The following is a 24819-nucleotide window of genomic DNA, read 5'->3' on the forward strand; positions in this document are numbered from 1 at the left end:
GGTCATTTCGAAGACATTCGATCGCGCATTTCGTACTCATCTGCTTGCAAAACTTTCGTGCCTCGGGATTCCTACCAATCTAAAATGCTGGCTCGAACATTTTATAAAAGGGCGCTCGCAGTTCACATCCGCCAATGACATCCAGACACCCTTAACAGATGTAGCATCGCGTGTCCCTCAAGGGGCCGGCCTATCACCATAATTCCTCTTCATATACATTAACGACCTGTCCTCAAAAATTTCAATGTAAATTACGACTCTTTGCGGATGATTGTGCCATTTATAATGCAATGAACAATAACCCGGCTGATAACCTTGTCTTGCAGCAGGACCTCGACCTTATTGCATCGATTATGGTGTGAAAAATGGCAGATGCCTTTAAATCTTACTAAGTGCAAATCATGACCAGGCATCGTCATCACCCCCTGACTAACATTAGTGCGGTGCGTCCAGATGCAGCCTTTTCCAGAGCCCTTTGGATGCAGCGCAATGCGCTGCCTTCGAACTACGCGCCACAACCAGATTGCGGAGGTGCCACTTTGGGCAGTACCAAAACCATCTATACGGACAACAATCCCAGGGATAACAAAGAAAACGCACATTCCAACAGTCGGACTGAAACAGCTGGCGCTGTCATACATTACATCTATGTATACTAACACCCAGCATGTTTTCGTGGACGGATCCGTTACGACCACTTCTTCAGCTGCAGCGGTGATAGTGCCAGGAAATGCATCATGTCACCGTTTCAGGCTCATGCACAAAACGTCCTCTACGGCAACCGAATTGGCAGCCATACGAGAAGCCGTCCTTTATATTGGTCACCAGCCAGCGCAGCAATGGACTATATTCTGCGACTCGAGATCGGCATTACAGGTCGTACAAACTTATCTAAAACCAAGAGCATGCGAGCAGCTGGTTCAACAGATTGTGCTTTTGTTAGCCGAGGATTTCCACCGCGGCCATATCATAAAGTTTCAATGGATACCGAGCCATTGCGGCATAGCGGGAAACGAGCGTGCTGACGCCGAGGCTCGGATGGCACATAGTGATGGTGCTTTCATTGAGATAGCCTTTTCAAGATCAGACATTGGAGCCTTGTTGGCGCATTTAATGCAGGCGGCAATGCAGTCGCACTGGCATGATCCGAGTCATCAACAGGACCGCGTGTGTAAGCTTGACGCTGGCTCACGATTACATTTCCCATCTGTGGTGGTGCGACGTCATGGGACTTTACTCCACCGGCTACGGCTTGGCGTTGCCTACACCAAACACTATCTTCACAAGATCGGCATCGAAAGTAACCCAAATTGCGCACAGTGCAACACACCAGAGACTATTGGACACCTTCTTTGCGCGTGCCCGAAGTATACTTCTGAAAGAACAACATTGGAGGCGACCGTGAAAAACCTGGACTCTCGCCCTCTCTCTGAGGAAACTCTTCTGGGCGCAAGGACGAGACGTTCTGATTGGTGGCGTGTGACAAAAGCCCTGCTCAACTTTTTGTGTGAAACAGGCCTGGATACTCGTTTGTGACCGCCTGTGCACAACCTACATGGTTAATGACATGTGTCGGTGTTGTGTTGCAGACACCAGTTTTGAGTTTTATGTGTGTCCAGTAACCGCGATGCGAGCGCCAGCCAGTGTTGTGTGTGTGTGTGTGTGTGTGTGTGGCGTGTGCATAGACATCACCCGTGAAACTCATTGTATTATGCCATCATCAGCCTTCATTCACACTTTCCTTTTCCTCCTCTTCCCTTTCCCCTGTGTGGAGTAGCAGGCCAGGGCCCTGTTACCACCGGCCGACCTCTCCGCCTTTCTTTCATTAAAATTCCCTTTCTTCTCCTGGTCTCCTGGCAAATCATTGTCCTTCACTCACAAACACACCTTGACGCATCACACAGCATTTCATCGGTCCCCATCACCGTTGCAAAATCTTAAAATATCTAAGTGTAAATCTCGCACGACCATTCTCATGGTGTGAGACGCACACTTGGCTACCTGAGAAGAAATCTGAAATCTGCAACCCCTAAAGAAACATTTTTACGCCCAAAATTAGAGCATGCATCATCGATCTGGCAATCGTATCTCACCATCGAATTGGAATCGATCCAAAATCGTGCAGTTTGGTTCGTCACTTGATGTTACTCGAGAGAAGCCAGTGTCGCCGCCCTCAAGCAGTCCCTCCGTCCCTCAGCACTCGACTCACGCCGTGTCGTTTCCCGATTATGCTTACACTCAATCAAAACACAAGGTCACTCTATTCACCAGCCCCACTGCGAACGTCTTCTACGCTCAGCCACGGTAAACCAATAGCACGCATCAGTGGCCACACGTCTGCCTGCAAACAACTCGTTCTTTCCCAACACAATAGCACTCTGCAATTCACTGCCTAACGACATCGGTTCATGCACTGATCACAAAAAAATTCATCTCATATATTCTGATCGCCTCTGCGCACTTTGTAGCAAATATTGTTTAATCTGCCTTTCAAGAGTGATGCAGCATCTGCTGTTGAACTCTGACATGATTACAGCCCTTGTCATGTGTGTTTGTACGTTTGATTTTGTTTGTTATGCATGTTCAACACGCCTTTCGCCGTTTGCAAACCGATACGCCCCCCTTGTGTTATGACTCCAGGCCTTTAATGAAACAATAAATGAAATGAAATGTCTGCAAAGCCAGCGGCGCATACGATGGTGATTAGTGTGATGAGGAATGAAAGCCATGACCAGATGCGCGACTGCAATGAGTACACTGTTACTGTGAAAGCCGCTTTCCCCCGGCGTCGTAATTAAGTGCTTGAACATTCGCCCGGAGACATCGGAGAGCGCTGGAACTCGAGGGTCCCGGAGTCCTGGAAACAGGCACGAGGGGCGGTTGTCAGTTCGCAGCAGTGCTGCTTTTTATTGCCAAACGCGAGAGGCCCTCAGAGCTGGGTGCACAGCGAGCACTCAGTGGACTGAGTCACGGTGCTTATCTGGAAATGAAACAATATCGCACGAACTCTTCTTGCGTCATTTTGTCCGTCTTCTGTTGCAATGCAGGTTTGGTCATGGTTTATGGACACTGAGGAGAAATTGAAGTCGGCTTGTACCGATAGAATACCAGCTCCTGATCACAAAAACGCCACTCTTACTGAAAAACAAAGCCCTTGTAAGGTAGAAGATAGCAAGAACCAAAATACAGGTATTGCCGCCACAGGCCAATCTCGCAAGTACAAGCGTGATGACAATGGACAAGCGACGCCACCTTGGAGGAATTTTCCTTACTCCATGGATGTCACGAATCTTTGAGGCTGACAAAGGAAGGTTGCGCGGTTCAGTATCGAAATAAGTTTTGTATTGAAACCGATAGTGCACTTTTATCACACAAGGAAGACAGACAAAAGACGACCTGAATGTTGGACGCAAAGAAAACCGATGCTTGGTGGCGCCACAGGCGGCCAGGAGTGTTTCGATTTGTTATGGCGCTTCGCGTCTATGAGCTTTGCGTGCCCCGTTGTTTTGTTTTTGACGCGCCTAGATATACAAGCGCCGAACAGCAGAGGAACTCCAAGTGCCGCTTCAAGTGCTAACTAACCTTTGAAGGAGCCTGCTAGGGCTGGTCAGATGATCGCCACGGTCGATGAAAAACTATGATGGCACGATGGTCGGTGATCGTACAAGGCAGTTCGCAGTATAAAGAGCACTTGTGTCTTCGCACGCTCGCCCGGCGAAACATTCCCGCTGTGCCAGTCAACTTCAACTACTTAACGGAAATCCTTTATTAGGGACGGGAGACAAGGTACAAGGCAGTTAAGAAAAATTGATGATGGCCTAGCTCTGTTAGGCCAGGATATACGCAGCGAAAACGCCGAGACTTCTGCATCGGAAGAGTGCATTCACTAGATGCGCCTTTATTGACAGCTGTCGTGGCGGCGGAGTGGTAACGTCTCCGCCTCAAACGCCAATGGCCCTGCTTCGATTCCGAGCCGCAGCACTGGATTTTTTTTTTATTCAGTGAAAGGGCGGGGGGTCTAGCAGCTCCCATAGATGCCGCCACCGAGTACATTGGATAGCGGTTAAGCGCAGGCCCTTTTAAGGCGCGTTTTATGCTCCGGCGCAACGCGCGCGCGCGCGCTGCACGGCGACGTTACGTCGGCCAAAACGAGACCACTCCAAGTGCGCTTGACCGCCGACGCGTTCGGCGGCTTCGGCGCCCTCTGACCGCACTGGCGGAGACTTGGAGCATGTCTATTTCGCGCCGAGTGCGCCAGCCGCCGCCGGCCCGGCCAGACTGATTCGGCTCCGCGGTGAGGTGCGCGTTGTGACGTAATTCAATAGCTTTGGGCAGTTGGGCGGAGCTGTTCTTTTCGAGCTCTCGGCTAATTTATTCATTCACAGTACACGTACATCTGAAGGTACATGCAAGTGGGCGAGAGAGCCCGATCCAGTGGACCCGTTGGATCTAGCGGACGCCGTTGAAGCGTCGTGCGTCGGCATTAGTTTCAAGCCGCCAACTTTAAACGCGACCGCCCTTGAGCACCCACCCGTTTTTAGTGACAAAAAATAAACAAATAACCTGGCCCTTGCAACTGTGAGAAACCTCCTCGACGCCGCCCGCTGCACCGTGCAACAGCGCCGTTCAAAGCATCCCAATCCACTGGCCCCAAAGCCTCGGCCAGGCTCCGATGTGCGCGACGCGCCGACCTCGTCCTCGCCCCTCGCGACTCCCCGCACTGGGGTTAAGATATTTAATTGGCAACGGCTGCTCACTGAGGAAAGGGAAAACGACCCGCCGGCGCATAACCTAACCGTGCTCCCTCAAAAGCATCGCACGCTCTGTGGGGCTTAGGTCGCTGAAATGCAGGCCGGAGTTTTTGCGAGAACTTCGTCGTCGGGTTCGGATCCCTCGTAACGCTGGCAAGACGCCGGTACAAACGTAAACGAAGCGACGGTGGCGACCCCCGATAGATGTCTTCAACGTGCGGCGGCGGTATACCTTTCATGTCGGCAGCTGCTAGACCGCACCGCTATCCACCAGAAATCATGGAGTCTGCGTTTACGTCACTTTTCACGTCACTCAGTCCTTTGACGTCATAGGAGTTCTCCGTGACGTCATAAGGGTTGTCGAGTTTGAATAGGTGCGACGGGAAAAACTTTTTCAACTTCGAATCCAAATTTCTTCGAAATAAATGCATCTTTCGCTCCCGGACAAGCGGCAACAAAGCCATGAAATGCCGAACTATCAGATTTTGCTAACAAAAAAAAATTGATAGAGTTCTCCTCAGTGTCCCTTTAAGGTCCCAAAGTGACTGAGAGTAGCTATGAGGAACGCTGTAGTGGAGGGCTCCGGATAATTTCGACCACCTGGGGTTCTTGAATGTGCACTGACATCGGACAGCACACGGGCGTCTAGCACTTCGCCTCCATCGAAATGCGACCACCGCGGCCGGGATCGAACCCGCGTCTTTCGGGCCAGCAGCCGAGCGCAATAACCACTGAACCACCGCGGCGGCTCTGTTCTCTTACAACACAGGTTTAGCGTGATTACATTAGAATAGTCGTCGCATCAAAACCTCGCCGTTGTCCAGTGTCACAAAATTCGCCGATTGGCCAAGAGAAGTCATGTGACCTTGTGACGTCACTACCTACCTAACTGGTTGTCAGCAACCTAGTTTCTAGACATCAACCGAGAATCGAAATTAAAAATTTGCTAAATATGTGATATACGCAAAACGTAGGCACCGTCACAACATAGCGGATACATGCTACTGCAGCTGGCAGGCTGAATACGGCACTTGATGGACCGATACTTGTGAAGAAACAAAGAAGTTGCAACAGAAGCCCCGACAACTGAAATTAATGCATTCCATTCTTGGGCGACTTGAGTGAGATCAGTGCGAAATTGCCCACCACCGTCGGAGAGAGCCCGACGCCCTTGCAGGCGAGGAAAGCACTCACGTTGACGGGGTCCTGGCCCAGAGACTTGAAGACCTTCATGAGGGAGAGCGCCCACAGGGAGCCGCAGTTGATGGAGGGCGGCAGGAGAGACGCCGAGATGGCCACCCCGACGAGGCAGGCCGAGTTCCCTCCCAGGATGGCCATGGCGACGCCGGCCCCCGACGGCAGCGCCACCAGGGCGCCCACCCACAGGCTGCGCCACTGGCCGCGGGCCGTCTGCTCGGAGTTGGGCCACGTGTTGGGACCCCAGCCCCCGGGGCCCTGGATGTCGCCCCAGTAGGCCATGATCAGGCCGAACACGAAGCCGAACACGAGGCAGAGGCACAGGCCGAACAGCTCGGTCCGGAGGCCCACCTTCACCAGGGACTTGTCCCGAATGATGATGCCAAACGTGATGGCCGCGATGGGGCCCTGCCGGGGAAGGAAAAGCTCGTGACGTCACGAGAACAGCCCAATTGGCCGCCAATTGCTCTTTCGCCGAGGCCCTGGATGGTAATACTGATCACGGTCAGGGGCATAGCAGGTGGGGGGGGGGGGGGGGGGTGGGGGGGGGGGGAGGCTTATGGAGCTTCAGCCCCCACCCCACCCGAAATTTTTTCCAACTGTCACGCACCGCTGACCAAAACAACCACCGGCCCCGGAAGTCATTCTGGATTTCGTCACCCACAGTGTCTTTTTCAGACTAGACGACATTTTGGCGCGAACATTGCTAACTCGAGTTGGATTTCTTGGCAACGCCCACGTACCTGGAGTCATGTAACGCAAGGGGCCCCGTCCCATCACAGACCTTCAAGGGCCTATCGGTGGCTCGCTGTTGAGACTAAAATTTCGGCGCAATTACTCGCAATACATGACCGGTGACAGCTGCTGCTGCGCAGTACACTGGAACGAAGGACAGCGTCAAAGATTTTTCCCTGCCCGCCCGTTACATATGTACAAAAATGTAAAGGTTCTTGAACGACATTCATTAAAATATTGGTCCTCTACTTGCTAACTTCATGGCCTTTACGTTTTTCATATCAGCGGCATGCACTGCTTCGCTGCTTCCGGACCTATATAGTTCAAGACTTCGTATGATATTTTCTTTACTTACTAAATACGCAAAAACATGGAAGTATTGGTATCAGTTATGTCTTCCACGAGCGAACGATAAGGGAATTGTTGGTATGACATGATTACAAGGCATAAAACTGAGCAGGGGACAAGACACAGAAGAGAAGCAGGACGAGCTCGTCCTGTTCGCTCCCCTCCTGTGTCTTGTCCCCTGATCAGTTTTATGTTTTGTAATCACGTCTGCCACGTTTTTTAAGACATACGATTACATTCTTTTATTTTAAAAAAATACATATTTCACTTTTCTAGACAGTGCGTAGCGTTACCTAATACACAATGGCATTGTCAATGGCAATGGCGACGCAGTTGTTATTGTTGCGTTTGATGCCTCCAAAAATTCTATGAGCAGGCCGCGCGCAACTTCTGTCTGCGAAAGAAGTCTGGAACGTCGGGTGAGGTTTGTACGTTAGGGTTTCCCGCTTGAATCGCGCACGTGCCATCTTACTGTACTGGGTTTTTGCCCTTGCGTGCGTATAAATTGAAGCCTTCCGAATAAAAAGACGACGGTTAGGAGTATGTCCTGTCCGTGTCGGTGTGCAGGTATTGTTTTTCGAAGGTGCAGATACATCAGCTTCGGGACGTCAAACCTCACACATCAACAGCCTATGATGAGGAGTGACCGTTTGATGGCAGTGCTTCCTCAGCGGAGACTCATGAAGCTGCAGTCTCACCGTCGCACCGCGCAGAGGTACTCGAGAGCGGCTCAAGTCTTGAGTGACCATCGGCTGCAGCTCTGTGTAGCCAAGCGGACTTGAGCATGCCTATGCACTGCATGTTGCTATATTCAATGCAGCTATTCAAAAGGTGCAAAACAAAAAAGCCCGCACAGCACACAGGCGCTCTGTCCGTTGTGTGCTGCTGTTGCCACCTCTCCCCATTCTGTACGATATGTCGCCCTCCTGCAAAAGCGCAGTACGGAGCTCCGGTGCACGAAACACGTGATTCGCGCATCCGCACGTGCAGCCAGGCGGTGTGGCGTTCGAGGGCAATTAATGCCTCTGACGGGGGCGCACCATGAGTGGCGAGACCAGCATGGCGGCGATGATGGAAACCACGCTGTTGTCCATCAGGCCCAGAGCCGCAATCATCCTGCGCGCGGAGAAGAGAGGGGGAACATCACCAGACGCCCACAACAAAACAGAGCCTGTCCTGCAGGGGCAAGCTTACATCCCGCAGATTACCTCAAAAGAGGATAAGTAAATCATCGCAACTTGGGCGGCATAGCGCGGGGAGAGGAAGACAAGATAGCCGTGATTACCTACCTGCACAAGGTGTCTTAGGAAGGTATACGGCAACGTTCTGGCGTAAAAGTGCTATGCACGGCACCTAAACAGCTTTTCAGTGTGTGTAAAAAGAGATGCCCTACTCGAATGCGGAAACCTCAGTGCGTAATTAAACACTGAGATGCCTACGTTGCCTGCAGCAAAGGGTGGTTTACAATATTCCACTTTCATGTGGAATCTACAACATAGGGCAAACAGGCAGGTGTTTGAATGTGCGCCTCCAAGAGCACAACAATAAAGTGGGCAACATCACCACAGACGGCAAAAAATGAGACGCACAACCATCTCGACATCCCATGCTAGATAAGACCGTCATTTTGTATCGGCACCGTAACTATATACCCGACTAGAGAAATCAAGGAAGCGTGGGAGTTAGCACGGGCAGGAGATCAATTAATGCGCTAACCTGCTCTCCGTGGCATTATCAAGGAAAGAGTTCGATTTCATGGCATGAGGGCATGTGGCACTTTTGTTATGTTTTTGTCATCTCCTTTCCATCAGATGTACCTGTTGCGTATATAATAAATCCGCTGTGTTGAAAGTTGGCGCTTGTCCCGTCTCGTCTTCTTATGCTTCCCGAGTTGCAATGAATTACCCGCCAGGCTGACTGGCCGCCACCTGCCTTTGCCTTCCTATAGGAAAAGGGGCTTCTCGTCGCATATACATCTCCATTTCAGCGACGAGGATGTCATTAACTCGCGTTTGCTCCCTGAGGCATGCTGTATCTCAGCGGTGTAGGCTTGCGATTTTACTTTCAACAGCTCGCTGCGCGGTCAGACTTGATCTCGTCAGCCACTGACGAGTGCATTATTGGCCCTGAAATCACGCGCGTCACTGCGACACAGGGCACTGCAATGCGCGCTGTTCTCGCTCGGGGGCGCCCCAGTTTCAGAGCTCACGTAACTCAACGCCCTGCGGAGCCGGTCCCGATCACAAACGGAGCTGTCGCATCCATATGGTAATCACGAGCTGTCCACCTTGTACATGGGCTTAACCTGCGGGGCACAAGTCACACATGTACGCGCACATGATTGCGCTGTGCAGGGGAACCTGAGGCAACCCCTCTTGCGCAACGCAGCCGCAAGTCTGCACCGGCGAAATCCGGAAGGGAATCATTTCCTGCTTCGCTCGACCTCCCGCTTGATAGAGACTCGATAGGGGCCCAGTTGCGGCCGGAAAACGCACAGAGATAGTGCACATCGCGACCCTTGCGTAAGGACCGCCGGAGAGTCGAAAGCTGCACAGCGCTCAGCAGCGACTCGCTATTGCTCACCCAGCCAGCAGGATGAAGGCCACGAAGTCGAAGTTGAGCTCCCCATTCGACCGCACCCCTTCTACGACCTGCAGTAAACAGAACAGCACCGAACATTTCACCCTGGCTGCCCGCCGTTGCGAGAAAGAAGAATGTCTATTTCGCCGGCACATACTGCGAACAGTAGCTCTGGCCCAAGCAGAAGGGGCTTTGCAATCAAACGAGAAATACGAACAAGCATGACATCAAACCACGTGAGAGCAGCAACAAGACTAATCTCGCCTCCTTAACTCTCGGCATCTCCTCTTGACCAAACTGCCGAAGTGGCTCAGTGGTTATGGCGCGCGGCTGCTGACCCGAAAGACGCGGCTTCGATCCCGGCCACGGCGGGCGAATTTCGACGGAGGGGAAATTCTAGAGGCCCGTGTGCTGTGCGATGTCAGTGCACGATAAATAACCTCAGGTGGTCGAAATTTCCGGAGCCCTCCACAACGGCGTCCCTCATAGCCTCAGTCGCTTTGGGACGTTCAAACCCATAAACCAAATTAAACGCTCTCCTTTTGACCGATGTGTCTTCAATTCTTGCGTTATTTCGGGCAGCAGTGAAATGGAAAGCTACAATCGGAAATAATTAATGATACAACTGGAATAATCGGGAAGAAGCTATACAATCTACAGCGCTACTGGGGCCGAGAAATGCAGTGCCTAGCTTTCCCCTCCACAGAAAGAAGCAACATGGCACACGCTAGAGTCCTGCAAGCTAGAAAAGAGACAATTTCCACCACGGGAATTTTCGCGAACGAACTACGGTGACGTTTCTCGCTCGTAGGTCCCACGAGGCCACATCGCTATTCACGGCGCCTTTTTCACTCTTGACGTCACGAGCTTGAATAGAGGGGCGGGAAAATTCTTAAGCCCAATATTCTGGACAACATTTGCCAGACAATCACCATAGCCGGAAAAAGGCATAGTTTTGTTTTATGGTGTCTACCGTCCCAAAGCGACTGAGGCTATGCGGGACGCACGCAGTACTGGAGAGGTCCGGATAATTTCGACCAGGGTGTCGAACTGCAATTTGTTTGGGGTGGGTTCAGGTTCATGCCTTCAGGGTTAAGTTCCAGGTTTGGCTCCGGAGTAGCATTCATTGAGGTTCGAATAGGTTCAAACGGGTTCGGGGCCAAAAATGTTTTAATGTTGATGCTTTGTTTTCTTGTCTGTTATGTGGCGCCCATGCTCAAAAAGACGAAATTTCTTTTACAATACATTTCGATTCGTGGGCCTGAAAACGCAAATACATAAAAAGGCTACAACAGGTCAGCGAAGCTGATCTAGTGACGAGTGTCGAGTGATATGGGAAGACAACTGGGTTTGATGCTTTTTTTTTGCACTCCTACTACCAGGCCTGCTGCCCCAAGCCCGCCTTTCTGCGCTTATTTCAGTCACCTGCAATAATGACTGGATTCTTAAAAAACATGGCCGATCATTAGGTTGCTTGCAATGTGGGAAGCTGTCGAGGACCACCGCTCACAGGACTCGGCCGCAGACGAAGCGCAGAACCTTCTCCTTCGCTTTCCCCTTCGCCCGCAGCCGCCGTGGTGGGCACTCGGCCAGCGAGTCGCAGTTCCCGGGATGGAGGCGAAACGCAAAAGGCGCCCGTGTGCTGTGCGATGTCAGTGCACGTTAAAGATCCCCAGGTATTCGACATTATTATACCGGAACCCTCCACTACGGCACCTCGCTCGCTCTATCGTCATGAGGCCGGTCAGCCCGGCCACGCGCGCCTAATAGCGGCGCTCTTAAATCTACGCCGCTTTCACCTCGGAGCTGCTGGCTGAGAAGCCTCCCAGCATTTGTGTTCACCATGACAGGAGGGAGGACAGACACTGTATTATGCTCTATGAGCATAAGATCTACATAAGCATTGGTTCCGAGAATTGCATTAGAATTTCTGCAAATAGGTGAGACCAATAGACTGAAGGTTTCCTATCGGTCTGATGCACACTCTTTCAGTGAGCATCACTCAAAATTGCCGAGTGCGCCTTATGCAAGTGCGAAGTTTGTGCCTAGACGTCATTATTTTTCAATTTTTATTACCAAGTACATTGTGTGCCATTTTGGCACTGACTATAGCAGCTGGCTCTGTTGGTAAATATGCGCGGTAGGGCCTCTCATTGGGACTGAAAAAAAAAAAAAGTTGCGCCAAAAGTACCAAAGTAGGACTGAACCGTGTCCCGAACCGGTTCGTAACGGTTCCTCTGAATCTTTCCCGTTCAGGTTCAGTTCCAAGATGGCGAAAAAAATTCAGTTCGGTTTTAGTTCACGTTTTGGGTTCAGCTCGGGCTCAGATTTCAGCCCCCCCCCCCCCCCCCCCCCTTTATTTCGATTTCCTGGGGTTCTTTAGCGTGCGCTGACATCGCGCAGTGCACGGGCCCCTAGCATTTCCCCTCGGCCGAAATGCGACAGCCGCGGTAGGAATCGAACACGCGTCTTTCGGTTCAGCAGCCGAGCGCCATCGCAGCGGCTTCGGAAAAGGCACGAATCGATTCTTCCTTCAAGAGTTTCGGTGGAAGCCGCCGCTGAAAGACGCTCGGCTACTAATCACACAAAGGAAGCTAGGTTAGAGAATGTCCCACCCATGCTGCTAGGGCTCGTTCTCGTTATAGCTTGCATGACAAAACCACGTAGCCAGATCACCAGAAAAACTTATACCAGCCTCCGGCGTGACGAAAAAAATGTGCACATGAAGAAGACTGATATTTCTTTCCCCTGCTGAAGCGCGCATTTTGTCTTCATACAGATTACATTGTAGTTGTGGGCTATTGTCTCCTGGCTGATGGCCCCGCTATTTTGGTTCAAAGCAGAAAATGAAAAGAATGATCAGACTGACCTGAGCCACCGTAAGCCGCGCCGTCACCGACTTGAGGAACTTCTGTTGGGCAGCCTTGAAGCCAGTCGTCTCCTCCCTGCGAGTGGGAGGATTTTTTTCGCTATGCCAGTGCACAGATTATCGCCGTTACAGAATGTGCCCTCAAAAAAGGACTTCACCTGAAAGACTATAGCTTTAGCTATTGCGCGCTTTTTGGCTACAAAAACGACGTTACGGCATGCTGATCATTTTAGCTTTCACGGGGCGCCTGCCGCGATTCCGGCGAGAGATTTTCCTTGCTAGATAACAACACGATTGTTGGGTCCTTGACTTTTTACAGATGTACAGAAGAGGCACAGCACTGAAAACTGACGTCACCTTGGAAGAGCGTATTTACTTACTCGAAGCTCTCGGGCGTGCTTCCGTCGCCACCTTGGTAGAATATCGCGCACGGCACAACCCTTGAAAAAAAAGGAATCAGTTAAGTACAGTCGCACTTATCAACAGTTGACACAATTGAATCCCCTCCCAATATCTCATTTTAGCTGTATCTAGGTCACCATACCATATCTAGTTTTGCTAAATAATGACCGCATGCGGTATTTGGTTCATGTTTATTCATTTATTTTCGAAATAATCAAGTAAGGTGTACTTGCATATATACATTAAATTTTTCCATCTTGTCTGGAGAGTCTAGACAAAAGGCGATAACATTGGGATGAATGTTATAAAAGAACGTCTTGCTGGGCAAGTTAGTAACTGTTCATCTTTGGTTACAGGCTCGAAAAAGACAACACAAGGCAGAAACACCCATCCCGTCTTTCGGCCTCGTGTTTTGTCTTTTTTCGCGCCTGCAACCAAGGAATGTTGTAACATTGGGATGAATGCCATAACATTTATCCCATAGCGCCTATCACCTCCACATCCGCTTTCCGTGCACGGAGGTTCGCTTTGAAAAGCGGCGCCATTCTTTCCTTTGCAGCCTCCTCCACCGGAAAAACTGGATTCGTGTTGTGTTTTAAAGGCACATTGGCAGCTAAAGTTATCACGCGTCATACAGGAGCTTAAAATGTCTGGTGTTTGATAGGCTACGCTACATTCAATGTACAGACATGTGGTTTCTTTAGGAAACAAAAAAAAACACGACAAGTCAACAAGTTCATTTCCACCGAAAAGCAACGCCGGATGAAATGCGCTCACAGTAATACAGTAAAATGTTTTTCAGTAACCGAGCAACAGCAGCCTTAGCACGCAAAAATCGCGAGACGTGAAACAAAAAATAATTCAATGCAGACAGTGCCAGCCTCTGTACATTGGGTCGCGAGCTAAGGTTGCAGTGTCCCCGGCGTTCCCCAGCTACAGAACCCTGGTTTAGAGACAGGCGATGATCATTTCCTGCCTGCGTGTGAAAGAGTGCACTTCCTGTGGCACAGGGAAAAAAAAAGTAAGCAGCTTCGCACAGGGTGTGCCACACAATGACGCACACACGAACATGGGTTGCCCCGTGGCATGCAGTTGGGAGCCCTGGTTATGAGGCCACCAAACGGCCAAGTTAACGGCACACAGCCAGGGCAGGAAACTTCCCTAAGTGCCGCTGTCCATGCATCACGGAGATAACCATTTCCCGGTAAACACAGTGCCTTTGTATACTTGCTCAATGGGTCAACTCGTGCTATCTGGCAAACAAGCGTACAACGTGCACAGGAAGAGTCGCGCACAACTGGAAACCCGCGGGGTGCGGTGTTTGCGGCCCACCGATTCAGTGCCGTTCAGCGACCTTGCACTGGTAAAACATTAAACAGAGAAAAGCAAAACGCATGCACGATCACGCATACAGTGTCTTCCAAAAGTTTACACGTCTATATGATTTCGAGCAAACTGCGTCGTCTACTTTCCCTCTTGTCCTGTTTTCAGCCCATTTTTCTAGTTTTCGGGCCAATTTTTCACTGGCATGGAGCATGCCTCGAGCACTACACGACGAAAATTGTGAGCTCTTCGCAAACAACCGGCTTCAGAAGTCGGTTTTCACTCTTATGGGAGCCCCCGCCAAGCACGGCTCAACGACAAGCGGCCCATTCTGTCCGGCTTCCCTTTTGCGCGCAGTCTTTCCCGTCTCGGTGCTGGCCGCACACTGACCCGACAGTGGAGCCGGCGTCCAGGCCAATTCCCCTGGAGTTTAAAGACTTGAGCACCAGGTCCGTGTCCTCTCCGGATTCGCACGGGAACATCACCTGCGATCACGAGTAATGCACAAAGTCGTCCGCCATGCAGGGGGCCTCCAGAGGCCACAGTTGGGCGCAGCGAGAACTTGCGAAACCTGGGATTTAAAAACGCCTTCCTAAAGCCGGCAGCTCTGAAGTCATTCGAGGAGGGAACCCATCGAAGCTCGAAAGGCCATTGCGCCGGCTGATCGACGAGGCAGTGTGTACACCTCGCGCAATAGGAGCGTGCTCTTGGCATGACCTCCATTTTGTGCTGCTTGCTCTCTACTCCTCTTTCCATCGACCTCATGCTCTGTGCACATGCATTAAAATTCACATCATCGCTAACGCAATTGAAATGAACTGGAGAACCAAATAAATAGCGTGAATCTCGGCAGTCGTTGATTCTGTCGCGTGAGCCAGTTTGCATGCCCGTCTCTCATTCATGTTTGGAATCACAAATGCGGACGCTGATCAATTTCGAAGACTGAAACCGTCAGTATGCAAACGAATGTAACCGGCATACCGCATGTGTATCTGGTAATGTGCTAACTGCTGAGCAGCGAATGTCGCCATGTCACGCTTCCTAATCATGCAATGCACATTTGGACCGCGATCCACTCAGTGGACACAGTACGAGCGCTGCAGTGAATCTGTTCGGAATTTCCAACGCTTGATTCTGCGCAGCACTAACCGTGGCCTTAAACAAAACTGGGCGCTCCTCTACGGCCGCTTACAGTTCCGAGCAGTGTTACTGAGCTCGAGCCACTCTGGCACGCAAGTCAAGTAGTTGACACACGCTGATGCGAAAAATTGGTGGCATTTGGTATGGGTGGACAAAGGCCTGGGTGTGACTCAAAGGCCGCACTGAAGGGTGTGCGAGGTACGAGCATATTGCGCACCAGCACTGGTCCCGTGAGAGCTCTGTCCGACATGCAGGTCCAGAAAGCGCCTGCACTGACCGCTCATCGCCAGCGTCGTTGGCGCAAATTCGTTAAGAGGCCTAGCAGATGATACAGGTGCACTCGCCAGTCTCTGGAAAATACTGGCATTACCTTCAAGCTCAGGTGCTCAGGGCACAACGCTGGAACACTTTCTCGGACGCGGAGAGAAGCTGCGCTATATACACTTGCGCTGGACCAGGATCTTGATTATTTTTTAGAGAGAGAAAAGAAATGGATAATATCCCGTAACACAGGGCTCCCTTGCCTCAGTCATGAACAGTGGCCGCTAGTCTTGGCATCGGTCCGAAACCGTGCAGTGAACCAGGATGCATGTACGGATGGTGAGTGAGCTGCAGTGCTCTCACCTGGTAGACCTTGTCGGAACTCCTGGAGCACCACACCGCGTCGTCCACGCCAAGCTCCTCCAAGCAAGCTTGCAGAGCCTGCGCCGCCAAACAGAGGGAAGAGCGATTCCAAATTAGCACTAAGCGCACACCGGAGGGGCAGAGCGGAGGGTAAGCTGCCACTGCTGTTCACATCTGCCTCAGCAGAACACAGGCTCGGTCATACTGAACATAGAAACTGCAGCTCTAGGCACGAAAACAGGGCAGGCAGCAGCCCATATCAGCGACGACCCCACTTTCAGACAGCCCCCATCCCCACCTGTTGAATGGGGCTCCCCGGATTAAGGAAATAACCGTTGCCACCTGCGCAGCGTCATCTCTCGAAGCTCCTTCGATCTCCTCCTCACAACTGAAGAAAGCTATGCGACTCTAAGAGCGCAGGTCTTCGCAACCATTCAAAATATGCTATGCAGTCCGTCGTGGAGAGGCTTTAAAGGCAAACTCCAGGGGCTTCCTCACCGATAGTGCGTCCCTTGAGTCCCCTCTCCCCACCACAGCAACTCGCTTTCGAAATACCTAGTGCAACAACTCTACGACAGAAAACCGAAAATCAGTCTGTGGACAGGGACAATGCTGCAAGTGAAGCAGTGATGACGTCACAAACATAATTACATGCGGGTTGAATGTCTCTAATAGCGACTGGAAATGGTGACTGACCAATTTAATAAAATGCTTAGGGCAAGCCTTGAAAGTTTGTTAATGAAGAGGGGAGCGGCTGTTAACTTGTGCATAACGTACACTTGCAAAGAAAATAAATTTTGTTTTATTTATTTATTTATTTACATGTACTGCCAGCCTTATTATCAGGCCTTGGGCAGGAGTGGACAACACAAATCAACAAATTCAAAAACATGAAAATCAGCAAACAAGATACAGGGACGCTGAATAATAAATCAGAACAAAAACACACAAGATACTATTTACAACATGAATTTCATTTTTTTTTTTTTTTGGGGGGGGGGGTGGGGGGGGGGGAGGCACATGTCACGCGGGCGCCTGCTTGCTCGGCTGTTGGAATTTTTTTTCATCGCGCTTTTACCCGATTGGTAAAAAAAAAAAAAGATGATAGAGTCCCCCTAGAATGCATCACGGTCGACTTTAGCATTTTTTTTACAACACCGAAGTAAAAGCGTTATGAAAATAAATACGACCAACGGAGCTCTGCTCTGTACGCATTTCTTTTCATCGCCCCTGCACGTGACATTTTCTATGTAAAAGCAGTTAAAAGTTCTTTTTTGACGAAGAAAGTCCCCCCCCCCCCCCCCCCCCCCCCCCCCCCCCCCCCCCCCCCCCCCCCCCCCCCACACACACACACACACACTTTTCCCAACCGGTACTGGCCAATCGCGGCATCCCTTGACCATTGCTTCGAGTATGACCCCACAGGAGTTAAGCCCGACAGTTTCCAATACTCAAAGCGCCGCAACAGAGAGTACAGACGCTCGGTCGCGGTATCTCCTCTGCTGACTGCGCACCGCTGCGCAGGACGGCGGGACCGTGTGCTGCTGCGTCGGCAACTCCGGTAGATGCCGCCGCTTTGACTCAATCTGCGCATCGCAACGACCCAAGATCGTAGAAGAACCAACAGTCACGGCCGAAGAGAACGCGTCACGTCGGCAAATCTGAATCAGTCGCCTACGCTGCGGTACCGTGAACTTCTCGCACAGCTGGAGCTAAATCGTCCGCTAGTCAAGCTTTCAATTCGCAAGCCCCTCCGCATGTGATTGGCCGCCTTCCTCCAGTCACGTCTGATGGAGTGAATTTGGTCCCGCGATTATATTGTGTTAGCCCTGCAGCTCTGGCAGAGACCCACGGCGCTACTAAATAAAGAACGCGCTCTAATCACGGTTTCAGCCAGTCCACAACATCGTGCTCTTTATTGTGACGAAGAGGACGAAGTTGGCAGTGGCGCGGGCAGGAGCGCTCGCGCTAGGCCAGCGGCCATGAAACCATATCTCATTGCCATCAGTCATCTCGTCTCATTCTTTGGCTGGCCGTCACGTAACAATATATATGCATGGAGAGCACCGAGCGATGTGCGCTGATAAGGCGCTGAACCCGCAGCGGAGTACCAATGAATGTTTGGTTTATGGTGTTATCGACCCAGTGCGACACAGGCTAAGAGGGACTGCCAGCGAATGTAGATTTGCCTTCAGATGCCTTTCCTTTTGAGCACTTCAAGTGGCTTATTTGCGCGAGATGAAGTTATTTCGGAAGTTCAACCACTTTCCGCCCCTGAACGTATTTTTGTGGCACTACAGAGGCGTCGCGTAAAATGTACCAAGTGCGTTTATTCCAAACTGCCTGCCCAGCTGTTGGTTTTACTTTCTGCTACACCACTCATTTCTTGAGCTCAGTTCAACCTTTTTCCCTTTCGATGCCCATGCTTCGATCCTTTGACACCGCCCTTTTTTTCCGCAAAAATACTTCCCTTAAACAGTGCCAGCAGGGCAAAATTGGAATTATGAAACCTCTAGCCTCTTATTCTGCGTTGCTTTTATTGCTTTTGACAGAATTCGCGATGACTTGCGCGTGCGAGTTGTCGTCAGCTGGACGTTATGTGACTTCAAATTCACGTTAGAGGGCAAAAAGAAAAGGCAAGTTGGAATATTCGGGCTACAAACAAAACTGACCTTCAGCGACCAAACGATAGCAACACTAAGGAAACCACAGTTTTGCTACGAAAATGGCGCCCGCCCAGTTAACGAAAACCTGGGCGAGGATGCCTGCCACAGCACTGGTCTTTTTCTCGGCTCAGCTCCGATTTGACGGCCTCGCGAAAATGGCTCATCCGCATCGCAGCCTTAAGCATCATCGTTTGCACTGTCGCCTTCATCAGACTGCGAACAGTCCGCGGTATGGACGTCTCGCGAATACTTTCCAAAGCCAATGCACTCGACGCTTCCCTTCTCCTCGTTTAAAGCGCTGCTGCTCAGCCGGCGTATACCCTCCAGACATGCTCCGACCTGCTTCGCCGAGGTGTGCTGCTGTTGGCCATTGACGTCCCTGCGCACTGCGCCGTTGGCTGCCGGCTGCTGCAGATGCTTCTGCTTCGAGATCTCTGCAAGAGAGCAAACAAACAACGCGGTTCAACCACTGCCCCTGAGAGAGACCACCCACTCCCCGGAGCGGCACGTGCCACGTCAGCCTCGGCTCTCTTCAAACTCTGCACACGGCGGTATACTACAATGCTGCCCTTCCCACGTGAACAGCTTAGCTCAGAATTTGGTCCAGAATGGTGCTTAAAAAGTTTGCACCAACAAGAGCACTGCAATAATGAGGGCACCCTTTCCGTACAGTTCATTTTTCTTGTTTATTTTTTAGGAGAAGGGTACACTGCACATACCGAAACCGTTATCGCAGGCATGCACCCTCTAAAGATGCACAGGCACAGCGAAGGTGCAGCAAGTGTGCACCTGATACGATGGAAGACAACCTAGCTTCCCATTATATGACTGCTCCATTAATTTGAGATTCAGCTTAATTGCTGCAGCTCAACTGCTACGGCTCCAATTGGGGGGCTAGCTGAAATGGAGCATATAGAAATAGAAAATGTACGCGAAAAGGGGCAAGGAGTGGTTTAATTGTTTGCGTTCTCAAGTTCACCCATTAGGTATCATTCACTCCAATGGCGCCTCGGCCTTACCGTGTTCCTCTCGCGCAATTATGCGGCACATGCTAGCATATAGTTTTGACGAGAGAGGGTTGCTCAAGGTTGGCAGCCTTGGAGAAGCTTTCGAAAAGAAAAATGCGCCGTGGTCACCATGGGGACTGCGAAATCAGACTACGCTGCAAACACACGCAGAAACGCTGTGAAGTGCATGCCTGGGATACCAGTGCATATCGAGAAATGCAGTCCGCTGCTTTTCTTAGCGACTGTTCAGCTTCCTTCTAAGAATGCACGCACCACAAAAAACGACCGGAGTCTCTTAGAGCAGCCGGTACCTGTGCAACTGCAGAGTATACAGGTGAAACTACCGCACCCTGCTGTACGGGTGTGACAGCCACACTGCACCCATTTCAGGGGGGTGGTAGGGAGACAGAGATGAAGGGCGCAGTTTTTTTCTTTTTTTGCAGTGTTCGTCAACGCCCTGCGTGCATTTCTGCAGTTCATCGTGGATACCTGCAGACTGCCTTTCGCAAAGCGGCACGCCGATTTCGCCTGCTATCCTGCGATCGCGCAAAATGAGCAGCGCGTGTCGAACCCGTGACTGTCGCTCCACCGAGCGAGAAGAGCGTCGGGTGTTCCCCGCAGACAAAGCAAAGTCAGCGAGCGGCGCTCTAATGGCGGACGTCCGGCCCAGCCGCGCAACGGCACGTGACGCGCGGGTGCTACCCCCTTTGCAGACTGCAACCGTTGCTAAGCGTGTTACTCGAAACCAAGCGCGTTACTGAAATCAAAGCGGGAGGCCCGTCGCGATCTCACTAATAAAACAAAAGGTCATGCACAGTTGCTGCCATAGAACGAAACAATCTGCCGTCCCATATCGCAAGGAAAACAAGTGTTAATTCATAATCAATAAAAATAGCGCCAAGAGAACATGATAGGACGCAGACAAGCACTATGTGTCATCCTATCACGTTCCCTTAGCTCTTATTTTTCACCATGAACGTACACCAACTCGCCCAACTTTTGGTTTTACAGTGCTTCAAGTTTCACTGCATAGCATTCAATTTCGATTTGGGACCCCGTAGAGTATCTGTTACGGGTCCAATTGGACTTATTTTTGGAATGTGGCGGAAAGTTTGAGGGTTGCTTCACTTCGCCACCGGTTGCCCGGTACTGCACTGCCTCCCGGATCGGCCTTGTCTTTAGCGCGTCTTTACTATCCTGTCTTTCTCTCCCATCTTTCAACTCTCCTACTATCTGCACGTGGTAGCGAATGAGGCTCGGCTTGAGCAGTGAGCAGGCCTGTGCATTTTCCTTTTCTTTCTTCCTGGCAACAACAGACAGACAGTCATATTTCGACATACTCCCGATTTTGCACTTTTATCGCTTAATGCAATAATTCAGTGAGAATGCTGCTTGCAACCACTGGCTTTAATTTCGCACTGGCTGTTATTTTCCTCTCGTATTCGTTCTCCTGAGTCACACTTGTGTCAAGCTCGGAAAAACGTTTTTCCTGCTCTTTCAGAAAAATACTAAAATTCGCAACTAAATGACAACGTATTCTATTAAGCACATTTGCGCTGTAACTCAGAAATAAGTAAATGGTTGCATTTTTTTCACGAAAACAAATCTGCTGCAAAGCCTTTTCTAGAACAGACGGTGACACAATGCGCCGACTGGCGTATGCTTGCTTGCGCGCCTTTTCCGACGAAGTTTCTGCACACGCTCTCCGCTGCGTATTCCCGCAGTCGCATGACGCAGACGATGGGGGAAGAGATGCGGTTGGCTGTTACGAAGACCTTGCACTATGTGGACGGATGCTTGCAGATTCCCAGACTGCTCGTTTAGACCAACTTTTTCAGCGCGTAGTTGGGCGATCCTGTGCAGAAAACTCCGCCTGGGTGTTGGGATCCGTGGCGCGTAAGCATCTAAGGCTATTTATTATACGCCAGGCTCAAAGTAAAAAAAAAAAAAAAAATCTGCAGGATTTTTACCGAAATGGGGAAAACTGAACAATGGTGTAGAGGGCCCAAAAAGTAAAGCCTTAATACCTATAGTAATTAATCACAGAATTGTCTAATCGTAAAAGCTTTAACGGAGGTCGGGTAACGTCAGCGACCATCCTTGGCTGTGCAAGGATCTCCCAACAAACCAAAATAAAGACTTCTCAGGAGTGGCTGAGGTGTATCACGCAAGCAAAGCGCTCGGACAGAACTTAGTTTCGGAAGAAACTTAGCTTATAAAATTTTGCTAGCAACTACTTTCGCCGTGAAATTACTCCTCCAATGTAGTTAATTACGTTACTAAATTAGCAGCCCAGAAAGTAAGAATTACATTACAAATTACCCAGAAAAGTGAATTAATTACTGTATTTTCATTAGAGTAATTTAATTACTGCCATGTCTGGTCTTGGGGATATCTCAGGTAGGGCATCTAATATGCGTAGTTCATGACATGTCCTTTAAAGCGTGATAAAAAAAGGTCTTATTTATTGTGGTTTATTACTGAAATGTGTTTTGGATGGCCACAGTTTGCAACTATATGCATGGGGTAACAAAGGTGTTTTGGTAGGGCTCTTATTTCAGTACGTGTGCCCAGGTAAGCATTGCTCTTCTGTTTCCAAGAGATTATTCACTTATTTCTACATAACTTTACGGGGCATGTTCTGTATGCGCCAGCTGAGACACGCGGACCTGGGTTAATTTTGTACAGGATCCACTGTTAAGGTAGGATAGTCCCGCAGACACTTAACATCCACAATTCAAGGTAGAGCGATAGATTTGCGCAAGACATGTCCTATCGAACCCCGCATGCTTACGGGACTAGGGGACAGAACTTGCCAAGCAAGTCCTGCCCACGCGAGTTGCACACCCCAACTATAATCTAATGTGGCAGAAAGAACTAAAAACCAAGTAGGGAGGTGGAGACAGGAAAGTTCGAGAAAGAAGATAGGAAAGTGAAAGATGGAGGGGGGGATAGAAAAGGCGACTGCCGATTTCCCCCGGTTTGGTCAGGCTGTAGGTGCCGTCTACACGAAGCTGTGGCCAAAGTAGTGTGTTGCCTCTGCCGAGAGGCCTTAAAGGTCCAAACGCTCGGCATCGGCTCAACCACCAGGATCCCCTTTTCCCCGGACACGGCGATGCCACGCACGGCTCAACGTGGGTGCTCGGGTCCGTGGTGATGCCCTGTTCACTGCCACCGCGGGGGCGAAGAGCTGCCCCGGGCGGCTCAACGTCGGGAAAGCAGTGTCCGACGTGTGCGAACAGGCCTGAGCTCAAGAACAGCGGCGCACACATCTCAACAGGAAACGCTGGCAAGCATTTCTGCCACCGGTCGTTCCCACGGCGTCCGTTTTTTCTCAAGCCTGTAAATATTTTTGTAGAAAAAAAAAGAAACAATCCACTCCTATCTTTGTCGGGAATAGGAGATGTTATAACTAGCCTGCACCGCAGCCGCACGCACAAATCTGTCGGCCAATGATAGCATCGTGTGTCCAGGCTCTGTGTGCAGAAGGGGAGCAACAAAGGTAGCACGCACTCTCGCGGCCTGCATGTGCACGCGGAGAGGGCTTTCCGGTAGAGCTGTGCGAACCAATGCCTGCCCCTGCAGGGAAGGTCCAACGACGTCCCGCGCCACGAAGTGAAGCGCCCAACGCTTCCTAGGTTCCCGAGGGTGGACAACATTAGGAAATGCTCCACTGTTGAGGTCGCAGCACAGCACCGATATTAGGAGCCTCCTTGCCAATTCTGGCCACGGGCATAGCTTCACCAGGAAAAAAAAAAGCAAAGGGGTGCATTAAGTCTGCTTTGGTGCAGTAATGCGAAAGCATTTCTCTTACTGCTGCCTGTTATGTTGCTGCCTACGCGCGTAGGCAGCAAAAAAATCGTTTCGGTCACATGTGTGCATTCACTGGACTCGCCTATATTCAACTTCAAACGTTCAATCATCGCGTCAAACCATCCATTTTAGTAGCTGTGCTTATTAGGCGTCTCAGTGCTCATTTGCCTTTCCTATTCGCTCCGACGGGACTCACTCGTGAGGAGCCTTTATGGAGATTGCTCAAGGAAGTTGCTGACATCTTCAATTTCCCCACTGCGCTTTTTTTTGGACTACCTGCATAGCCTCTCCAGACGGCAGATGAGGCAGGTATTTGTTTCCTGTACCGGTGTACCGGCAACCTTTACCGTCGTTCTTTGAAACTAGTGTTTTAAAACGTGTTAGGCGAACCTGCATTTCTTCTGCTGCAAAAACGTTCTCTAAACCGCACACATCCACGCTGCCTGTGAAGCAAGGCATGGCCTCATGCTAAGGAGATGCTTGCTTGCGCCATGGACGGTGAATTGCCGCCTCTGCAAAACACCAGAGACTATTGACCGTTGTTTTATTCCGTGCAATGATGCCATGTTCTTCTGGGATATATTATAACGAACAATTAAGAAGGACATCGACATCACACCCCTCAGTATCCGTTTTTTGCCTGTGGAGAAAAACAGTGTTGTCCCATATGAACCACTTATATTGCTGGGACTATTTCGTCTCCGGAAGAGCCGCATGATGGGCCGCCACGCCGAGCCACCACGGTCGTCGAAATCCTTGTCTCGTGTGCAATGCGCTTCGGTGCGGGGAGCACATGCTGCCGTGCAGGAGCCGCCTAGCTGGCTCCCCTATCTGGATGCATGCGCGTGCAGACGTCTGATGTTTTGGAAGGTGGGGTCGTGCAGGAGTATGGCGGCCTGGTGTTTTGTGTCAGAAGCGTGCTTAGATTTTTCTTTTCGGCACTATTTAAATGAAATAATAAAAAAAACATCGTGGCGCAGTGGAAGCGTTCCTGTCTCGCTCGCAGAAAGCCCGGGTTCTGTTCCCACCCCGCCTGCATTTCCGAAAGTGGCCACCTATGGCGTTGGTCTCACGTGCGAGGACGAAAGGGGTGGGAGGCGTGCACACGGCTGTCTCCTCCGAATCTCCTGCAGGTCACGCAGTGGTAGCCACCCCGAATGGCTTTGATTCATGTTTGTTGGAGCCCATGGGCTGACTTTAGTCGACATTTATCCATTCCAATAAACGAACTCGCGATGTCAAGGCCCCGCCGCGGTGGCTCAGTGGTTAGGGCGCTCGACTACTGATCCGGAGTTCCCGGGTTCGAACCCGACCGCGGCGGGCTGCGTTTTTATGGAGGAAAAACGCTAAGGCGCCCGTGTGCT

The 24819-nt window shown here is 50.7% G+C and overlaps 1 protein-coding gene across 4 annotated transcripts in view; it reads right to left on the bottom strand.

Annotated features, from left to right (window-relative positions):
* Nucleotides 1–24819, bottom strand: part of LOC144106487 (uncharacterized) — a 68426-nt gene that overhangs the window by 13015 nt on the left and 30592 nt on the right. For all 4 annotated transcript variants that reach the window (XR_013309022.1, XR_013309023.1, XM_077639306.1 and 1 more), the window contains exons 2-9: nt 18975–19069; nt 15970–16047; nt 14596–14690; nt 12861–12920; nt 12481–12556; nt 9615–9682; nt 8072–8147; nt 5946–6356 (exon numbers count right to left, since the gene is read on the bottom strand). Coding sequence is in view for 2 of the 4 variants with exons in the window: in XM_077639306.1 (XP_077495432.1) it covers nt 5946–6356; nt 8072–8147; nt 9615–9682; nt 12481–12556; nt 12861–12920; nt 14596–14690; nt 15970–16047; nt 18975–19069 (959 nt within the window). In the remaining 2 variants the exon portion in view is untranslated. The remainder of the gene's footprint in view (nt 1–5945; nt 6357–8071; nt 8148–9614; nt 9683–12480; nt 12557–12860; nt 12921–14595; nt 14691–15969; nt 16048–18974; nt 19070–24819) is intronic.

The sequence above is a fragment of the Amblyomma americanum genome, chromosome 10 (assembly GCF_052857255.1).
Source record: "Amblyomma americanum isolate KBUSLIRL-KWMA chromosome 10, ASM5285725v1, whole genome shotgun sequence".
In the NCBI taxonomy this organism is placed as follows: Eukaryota; Metazoa; Arthropoda; class Arachnida; order Ixodida; family Ixodidae; genus Amblyomma; species Amblyomma americanum.